Raw genomic sequence first — 9,689 nt, 5'->3', positions numbered from 1 at the left:
CAGCATCTTCAAAACAAGTCTGAGCCACAACCGATAAGAGCCATAACACATTAAAACCGTTACTTGTACCTGTTTCTCAAAGAGTCTTAACTTTAAAAAAGTCTTATATTCTAATTTGACAGCACAATATTATCACTACTGTAAAAACATAATTAACACACACCTGTCCTTCCCTCCAAAGACACAGAGGTGTTCAGGTTCCCACTTCTGGTCGTCACGGTGATAGTGTACCGTCTTCCAGGTGTGAGTACATTGAACGTGCACTCCCTCATGTTGGGCTCCACCTCCCTGGTATCCACGGTGACGTTACCTACGAGACACAGGTCACAGCTAAAGCAAATTCACTACAGAGAAACTTTGAGGTGTTTAAATAATGTTTATCTGGTATTTTTAGGATTTTATTAAGGTGGTCTGAAAGGTTACCGTGGCGAATGGTGAGGAAGTAGCTGTCACGTGACCCAGAGGGTGCATGGCTCCACATGGCGCTGAGCGAGGTCTCGTCCGAGTGGCGAATGTGGAGGTCAGAGACCGGAGCAGGAGCTGCAGAGACCAGGAGACGCAGAGACCAGGAGACAGATCTGAAGTGATTTAATGTGAATTTCTACAGAAAAATGTCTATTTTAACCAACAGTTTCTGTAGCAACGTACTTATGTTTTTCACCATTAAATACTTTATACTTATACAGATTTAACAGTTCATGTATGTTTATGACGTCTGTGTGCAGGACTATTTCTTCCTGTTTCATGTCTCATGTTTCTGCAGTAATAAATGTTTTCTGTCCTGTCTGACCTGTTGCTCCTTCACAGCTGCTCTCCGCCGTCAGTCCTCCGCTCTCCACTCTCAGCACGGCTCTGTACAGCCTCCCAGGTGTTAGTCCCGTCCCAGGGAAGCTGAAGTTCACTGCCGCCCGGTCCACAGTGGTGCTGACTAACTGCTGGGAGCCGTCAAACAGGAACAGCCTGTAGTTCTCCCAGTGACCAGCGGGGGGCAACCATGACAGGAGGAGCCCCTCAGGGCAGGGAGTCAGGGAGAGGAGGGACGCTGGCTCCGGGACTGAAGGAAGACAAGAAAAGGTAAGAAGCAACAGAAAGAAAAGAACAAAACATACATTACCAGAAGGACAACTCACCTGTCCTGACGGTGATTTCTGATTGGTTCATCAGATTACCACTCAGGGACGTAACTGTGACCTGATAGGCCGAGCCAGGAATCAGCTGATCAAAAGTGATCTCTGTGGTGTCTGAAAGCAGCACGGGCTCCCAGTGGCTTGTCCCATTGGCCGAGATGGTGACGACAAACGCTTCCAGGTCGCCTGCAGGCCGTTGCCATGACAACCACAAGCTTGTGCTGTTTTTGTAGTCGACGGTGAGGTTGGAGACAGCAGAGGGCGCTACAGAAAAACAAAGACTCAGCTATAAGGTTCCTTTCCATCTTTCCCTCCTTCCTCCTACTCCTCTCTGTACCTGTCTGAACTTCGACCGTCCTGCTGTTCTCCAGGTCGCCGGCCTCCGTCACCACGGTAACATTGTACAGTCGTCCTGGCGTCAGGTTGCCGAGCGCATGTTGTGTTGTCGTGCTCTCCAGTGTCTCGTTCTTCAGCAGACCTGCAGCCACAGAAGAGCAAGAACAAGAAGCTTGTTTAGCTTTGGACTCAAACCCAAATCTGCCTCAGAGCTGAAGGACTGTGACTTTAATGTTTCAGATAATTAGACAAGTCCAAGGGTCAGATTTTCCTCTACTGCTGATTTGCATTTGGACTGTGTGATTACGTCTCTTAAACATGATGTGTAACTCTTCTACCTGACTGATCCGGACTCGCAGGTCGTTCCCACAACAGTAGCCTGAAGCGTTGGGTCCTCCCGGGGCCCGCCTGCCAAGAAAGTCCCAGGCTGCTGCAGGTCCTGGAGGTCACAGCCAGGCCGCTCACAGCTGACGGCCCTGATACGACAAACCACACACAGGGAATTCAATTAAAGACAGAAAGGTCTGCAGGGAACCAAGGTGATCCAGCTGATCATGTGAAGACTCACTGCTGCAGTTTGTCATGTTACATAAACCGAAAACATCAAAAATCTGGAATTTTGCCTAAAACTCGGCAGGTGAACCACCAGCTGCGACACAAACACACACACGTATCCTTGTTAGAGCGCTGAGAAAGGAATGGTGGGAAAGCAGAAGTGCTCCCCCTGGTGGACAGTGAGAAGAGGAGCACAGCGCTCTGACTGAAGACGAGGCCACAGGTTTGAAGTGACGGATCCAGCAAAGCTCCAGATCCAAAACAAATGACAGTAAAGGAACAGTCCCACTGTCTGGGACAGGACAGGTAAATACACAGATACACAGAAAAGGTGAGAGAGGTGAGGTTTTGGTGAGAAACAGTAAATGTAAGATGCAGCACATTCATGACAACATCATCAGCTTCTCTACGATGAGCTGACGTGTTCAGATGGTTAAATTCTCTGCAGCTTTGAGGAGCCAGTGAATCCAGAGCTGAAGGTCACTGGACACCCAGCACAGTGAGAAGGCACCAGCACCACAGGACAAGGGTTTTGCGTTGCTGTCGGGACTCGACTGGGTGCAGCAACACCCTGTTTCCTCCCAATACAACACACACATGCACAAACACACACTCGTGCACACACCCTCACACCCTTTCCCACTGCTTCCCACAGAACAAAGAAACAATGGAGGCAGGAAATGGCTGAACCCTGAGCTCTGCCCACGATGGAAATACACACTCAGGGTCCAACTTCTGTTCTGGACGCCCGCCAGCGTGGCCACACAACACAACACAACACACACACACAACACACACACACACACACACACACACTCAGTGTACTTTTACTGGTCTATCACTCTCTCTCAGCAGGGCAGGGGTTCCTGTAGCTAATCACAGAGCTGCAGAGGGGAAGCCACATGACATTAACTCAGACACACACACAAAGACTCAACACGACACGAAGGTCGTGCTCTTTTACTTCAAAAGACCAGAGGTCAGAGGAGATGGAGACAATAGAACAGAGCAGAATATTTGGACTAAATATTGTGATCATGGAGACATAAGATGAAAATATATAAGACCATGAAGAGAAACCTGAAGCAAACAGAAGAAGGTGAAGAAGCAGAGCTGCAACAGTAGAATCACAGGAAAATTGACTATTCTGATAATTAATGAAGAACTTCTGTGATTTCTATTATCAGAACAGCAAAAAATCATCAGGGTCATGTGACCACTTGCAGATTGTCTCCTTTTAACTGACCAGCCAGGTTTCCATCCAAAGGCTGCAGTTTGTTAACCTGATCAGAAAATGTGAACTTCTCACTCTGACTGAATTCACTGGTTTGATGTTTTAAGCAGATGTTCAACATCAGTGAGTCCACAGTGATGCAGACAGCTGAACTCTGACCTGAGGCCTGAGGATACAGATGTTTTATTTGCTGCTTTAGCAGCTGCCAGGTCCTCACACCTGTTCACAGCCAGTCGTCCAGAGATTCAAACGAGGAGCCGTCGTCTTTCATTTCTAATAAATCTCAGGTTATTTCTCACTCAAAGCATCAGTCAAAAGAACATCGAAGCTAAACAGACCCAGACCATGTAAGTGTCTGTTTACTGGCCCAGTTTACAGCAGTTTCCAGTAGCTGACAGACCTTAATATACACTGATGAACCAGGAACAGTTTGTCTAAGTAAACAGCCTAAGAACAGGCAGAGCTCTCTGCTGCTCCTCTGGTTGAAGGATTTAGCCTCGGGGACTCAGCGCCCCTCTTGTTACTTAAATAACTTTGGATGAAATGTACTGATGAAGCAAACACATCTGCAGATGAAAACCATGACACTGTGAAAAAGCGAGTAAGCAGACCCTGAGCTGGGACCTGCGGTCAGTGTAACTGGTGAGGGTCAGGACTTACTGGTGTGCAGGGTGAGGTTCGCCGTCTCATTGTCTGTCCTGGACCAAACCTGCAGCTCATAGGCGGTTCCAGGCTCCAGGTATTCCAAGACACAGGTAAAAACATCTCTCACTTCCTTGTTCGCTCCATCCTCGACTCCTAACTGGTTGGTTCCTAGATAGTCCCCTCCACTCTGCCCCTGCTTCTCCTCCGCTCGCTCCTTCCCTCCAATCTCATTAGTCTCCAACTCCTCGTGTCTTCTTCTACACTCGGTGCCGTCTGCTCCGCCGTCCAGTGGCATCACAGCGAAGGAGCAGTCCCGTCCAGGTGTGCTAACAGTCAGTGATACCGAGTCCAGACTGGACACTGGTTCAGACACAGAGATGCTACATGGGACAGACTGGTTCAGTGTGGGAGCTGCACTGGTCCCATCCTGGCAGGAGACAAGGCACAAATGTCAGTAAGATGAAAAACCAGCTGCTGCCTTCAAACAGACAGACACAAGCTGCGGATCAGAAACATCTGGAGGTGCAGACAGGTGTGTTTTCACCTTTGGACAGAGCTCAGCTGTTTCTGCTGTTTCTAGTCTTTACGCCAAGTAACTTTATACTAACCCAGTCCTGCCTCAGGCCTGTACTGATCTAGTTACTGATCAAATCACTTTCACTATTAACTGTCTGTTTATTTTCTAACTCTTCTTTTTATTAAACAGCCAGTAAATCTTAGTTTATAAAAAGCCAAAACACTGAATCTGTTGTGTCGGTGAATCAGCTGCAGCTATTTAAAGACCTGCAGCTCCATAGTTTGGGTTTGATCATTGCACTGACCTTTGGCCTTGTGCATGTAAGTGTGTGCAGAGTGGTGATAAAGCTGACGACAGAGCTCCTTAACCTTTAATACTGAGAGGGAGAACAGAAAGTAGGATAATCTGTCAGTGATAATGAAGTTCAGGGAGTTCAGAAACAACAATGCTGCAGGGAGGAGAGGCGGACAGAAAGGAAGTGAAGGAAATGGCGACTGAGGACAATGAAACTGTACGAACATCAGTGGATCTTAGACGCTGCAGCAGCTGAGACGGTTCACAACGAAAGAAAACAGAGAGCTGCTTTTAAAATCTGTCTAATATCAGATGGAAAAACTCCTGTCCCATCTCCAAAGCACAGGGGGGTCCAGGTTCAGACTGAACAGGAGACTGTTATAACTGTTGATGCTCGTCAGCTGAATGTTCCATTAATGTTTGTTATGGTAAAGAAAGACCTGGATGGTTTTTGCTGCTATGAAGACAAATGTGAAAAGAATGTCAGCATCACTTTAAACGTGTCTTTGCACAGTGATTCACTTTTTCAGTCTCAAACTCAAAACTGAAGGAACATTTGAAAACGCTGCTTCTCTGACACATTTGACATATTAGACACTTTCACTTTCTGAGGTAGAGCAACATGATGCTCATGCTAAAAGCAGCTTCAATCTAATTTGTTGCACGATAAAACTATTTTCATGCTCGGTTTTGCATTTGAAACCAGTTGATGCGTCAGGTGACGGCCTGCAGGGGTAAAAACTGACCTGGAGCAGCAGCAGCAGCAGCAGCAGCGAGGTGGACCACGGGGAGCAGAGAGAACTCTGATCTTTACATTTCAGCATTTTGATCCTGCTTCAGATCCTCAGGCAGAGCAAACTCCACCATAATCCTGAGGCTGAGGTATGAGATGTGGGTTTAGTCACTCTTCAGAAAATACTGTGCGTGTGCTGGAAACGTGTTACACGTCCTGTTCTGTCCTTCAAAAACACAATAAATCCTTATTTAACAAAAACAGGACGTTTTGTCCAGATATTTAAAGGCTTCAGTCCGTCGGTTTGTCTCTGCCTCACGTCCATCCTCCGCTCTGCCCTCTCAGACTCAAACTCGGGTCTTTCCTCTCTTTTCTCTGGACTCCCTCCCAGTCTCTCTTCCTGCCCGTCTGTCGCTCCGTCGATCAGACTCCATAGTGTCGAGTTTGGGGAGTCACTAACGGACTTCCTCAATCAAGCCAACAGCTCTGTGAGTCAGTGCAAAGGCACGAACACGAAGCCCATCGGTGTGAAGGCTATAAATAGGCCTGACACAGCTAGGTGCACCGACGCTAAAAATAAACACCAGAGTTTGATCAATTTCCACTGTGGCTGTTAAACTTTGTTTTATGTGCTGCGCTTCTGTCTCCGCTCGTCTGTGCTTCTCGTGCTGCTAAATGAAACTTGACGTCTCATTGGTGTAACAGAAAACAAGAGGAGCAGAGTCGGTGATATTTATAATCACAGCCTGACTTGTCGACGTGAACAGGACCCAACAATAGTTGATTCATTTACTTTCACTTTCCCTCAGTGTCTCTGGGTGTTGGACAAACTGACAGCAGCAACATGGAAAATGGAAATTTGATTTTCACATTTTCTGATAGAGGCCAAACTTATTAGCAGCCCCAATTATTACAAGACTGTTTGAAATGACTCACAAAAGGTCGACTCTGACTCTTCAGCAAAGAGTTTAACCTGCTTTTGTTTCAGCTGGTCTGAGCCACATTTACTCATCCACACCTTTTTCCTATCTCCTCTCTTGGTTTCTGTCTCTCACACTTTTACTCTGGTTCCTAGAAACAGTTTCAGCTGCACCACAGGACTTCAGGGGCCTGTCGGTAACAGGCTCAGGATGTTTTATTAACCTCGTCATTGTCAGATGTGTCTGATGTTCATCTCCCCATCATTACAGACGCATAAATACGTTACCGTTTACTAACACTGCCATATAATCCTCCCCCTGCAGGTGCAGCTTTTAAAACGAGGTGAATTATTTCATGATTTCACAGCTTTAAAAAACATGGGACATGAAATGACAGTTTGTGTTGTGGTGTCTCCTTAAAAAGCTTCCCCCAGACTCTCAGCCCCTTTTAAAGACAAAGTTTATCCAGTAAAGGTGGAACCTTAGTACAAGTATTCAACAATATTCAATATTCTTAGAACCATGTAAAGTTAAAATCTGCTCGGTTTAGTCTTGTCCCTGCTCTTTGATCCATACTTGGTTTCATTTATGTCAATCAGAAAAACATTAAGGGTTTAGAATGAGAAGGAAGGAAGGAAGGAAGGAAGGAAGGAAGATGGTCGTGAGTCGGTCTGTCGGTTCAAGACAACACGAGTCAGGGCTCCAGTTTTTATGTCCAGTGTCTTTATGTACAGATTACAGGTAACAATATATACTGTATGTAGACAGAGTAGATAAAGAGGTTACAGTACTACTCAGGTGCTAATGTTCCAGACCAGTACAACATTCAAGTTAATTAGTAATACATTAAAAAAACACGCACCTCACGTTTACTAATTAGCATCAGGTGTCTTCTGAGCTGTAATGGCCACACAGCAGGGGTTTGAAGAGACTCCAAGGCTTTTGGCTTCAGCACAGTATTTTCTCCTTCACAGTATTTACAGACTGAATATTTCTCACATGAGCAGATTCATGATTCCTGATTAGAACATGTGCAGAAAGACACGGTAGCTCGTTAATGTCAGGTCTAATGTCACTGACATGAGCTAAACTTCATTTTAATCATCAATTAATCATTTCAGTCATTTTTTTGATCAAAGTTTGTGGAAAAACTGCCAAATCTTTTCAGTTTATAGTCTTTCTGCAAAATTGGTCAAATCTGGGGACGTCTGAAGGCCTCACCTTCACCTTCACCTTCACCCTCACCTCTTAACTTTTTAATTAGATAATCAGATAATTATTAGACAAAATAACAAGCAGGTTGGTCGATAGAACAATCGTTAGCTCCAGGTCTAAACTCTAGTAATTACTTTTCTCTGGTTAATGCACAGATTTATGTCTGTTTCTCAAGAAACTTACAGGAAATTAAAAACTGTACTTTTCAATTAAACAACTGTGTAAAACCAAAAAGGTCAAGCGTCCCTTTAAACTCCAACCGTCAACAACAATAAAGTACAGGACGTGAAGCACCACCTACTGCACATACACAATACTACGTCAGAGGCAGTGTCTTGTTGTTGTTGTTGTGGGCCTGGAGTCTGGGCTCAACTCACTTTCACTTCAGTCGGTTTTTACGTCAAAATGTGTCAGAATCTCTTTTTTTTTTTTAACCATTTTGAGTTTTGAGACTGACTGAAGTGAAAAACGGGTCAGCGGTGTCCCAGGAGGCATGTCGGGTGTGTACACAAAGAGACGCAGGTCCAAGGTCCCTTGATTGTATCACAAGTGAAGAAAACAAATAAAAATATATTGGTACATAGAAAAAGTGCCTCTCGTTTATAGTCCGTCTACAGGCCGGTCCCAGTGCTCCCAGTTTAGCAGCAGCGTCTCCATGTCTGTGGCATGTGAGTGAAATGTGAACATCAGGCGTAAAAGCACTTTAACATGTAACAAGTCGATCCAGATGTGAATGTTCATGTTCCTCATTCTGACTCTGCTGTACAAACCTCAGGTCTCTGAACCAGATCAACGCCACAGGAAGTGTCAACGCCACAGGAAGTGTCAACGCCACAGCACTACTTTTGTTTTGGCTCCATGTTTCATTCTAAAATATTGTGTTATATAAAAATTCAACCTCTGATGCATTTGCAATAATAACAGTAATAATAATAAATAATTCCATCAAACTCCTGTTCTGTTGATAATTTAGAGAACATGAGGTTTGCACCACAAATACACTGTTAGCCCGGAATCTATCAATAAATATTGATTAGAAATATTCAATTTCATTTCTTTACTTATTAGCCGATTACATCTTATCGTAGCATCATAAAGCGTTAATGTGTTAACAAGCATCTCAGGGTAGACAGACCTGAATACGTCACTTTACCCTGAAACACACTTCAATCTGAGCTTCGCCATCTTTTGCTAATTCAACTGGACATGACGACGACATGTTTCACAACAAACAGCCGCCATGTTGTTTTTCACCATGTCTCACTAAAACCCTCAGTGTGAACAGACCAAACCAGATGTTCTCAGATCAGATCTGCTCCACCTGCATATGTGGTCCTAGATCCGATTCCTGTCCAATGTGCGAGTGTGTGAACGGTCAGATCAGAATCCATGTGGTCGTTTTAACGTCTCCCTCCTCTGCACATGTCGCCTGTCGTCAGTGAAGCTGAGTCAGTGCAGACGTAACTCGTCAGTTTGACTTTGTGACATTAACCAACAGTCACTAAATATAATTGACTGTAACATCACAGGGACACAAATCAGCTGCCTGCCTCACTTTGGCTTCTTTAACAGCAGCTCTGGGACTGGATTTGTTGATTTTAGGCTGTTAATCCTTCGACTCACTCAGACTGAGCAACAAATCATGGTTCACCAATAAAAGCAGAGAACTACTTACAAACATTATTTTTATTATTATGTTCTGTTATTGACTGAACGCAGTCTCACCACTGGGAGTCTGCACATTCAGAGAGGTCAGGGTCAGACCTGAGCCTTCAGAAGCAGAGACCACCATGGGGGACGAGATATTTTTTAGGATGGGAGTGACACATGTTTTAATTTGTGTGTTTAAATATCAAATTACTGTAACTTGGTGTTGAGTTTAATAGTTATAGTTCAGCTGTTTCACTCAAACTGTAGATTCTCCATTATCCACTACCTACATTCAATAAGGCAACAGTTTGCAGTAAATATTGTTATTTTAAAGACGCCTCATCCGGGTTAACAGTGCAGTGAGCTTTCACTGGAGTCTTTAAACGGCTGACAGCTGCTAAACACATCGAAACCATGTAAAAACAGTATAAAAATAAAGTTATTATTACTTTGATACATCAAA

The 9,689-nt window shown here is 44.7% G+C and overlaps 1 protein-coding gene across 1 annotated transcript in view; it reads right to left on the bottom strand.

Moving 5' to 3' along the window:
• LOC113141905 (receptor-type tyrosine-protein phosphatase beta-like) overlaps positions 1-6,134 on the bottom strand; it is a 23,212-nt gene extending 17,078 nt beyond the window's left edge. The window contains exons 1-8 of the mRNA XM_026326546.1: positions 5,455-6,134; positions 3,913-4,324; positions 1,802-1,939; positions 1,465-1,605; positions 1,131-1,391; positions 791-1,054; positions 424-540; positions 164-310 (exon numbers count right to left, since the gene is read on the bottom strand). Of these exons, the coding sequence (XP_026182331.1) occupies positions 164-310; positions 424-540; positions 791-1,054; positions 1,131-1,391; positions 1,465-1,605; positions 1,802-1,939; positions 3,913-4,324; positions 5,455-5,532 (1,558 nt within the window). The 5' untranslated portion in view covers positions 5,533-6,134. The remainder of the gene's footprint in view (positions 1-163; positions 311-423; positions 541-790; positions 1,055-1,130; positions 1,392-1,464; positions 1,606-1,801; positions 1,940-3,912; positions 4,325-5,454) is intronic.
• Between the last annotated feature and the right edge of the window lie 3,555 nt (positions 6,135-9,689).

This window comes from Mastacembelus armatus, chromosome 23, assembly GCF_900324485.2.
Source record: "Mastacembelus armatus chromosome 23, fMasArm1.2, whole genome shotgun sequence".
Classification (NCBI taxonomy): Eukaryota; Metazoa; Chordata; class Actinopteri; order Synbranchiformes; family Mastacembelidae; genus Mastacembelus; species Mastacembelus armatus.
The sequence above is the reverse complement of the archived record's forward strand: the minus strand, read 5'-3'. Positions and strand labels throughout refer to the sequence as shown.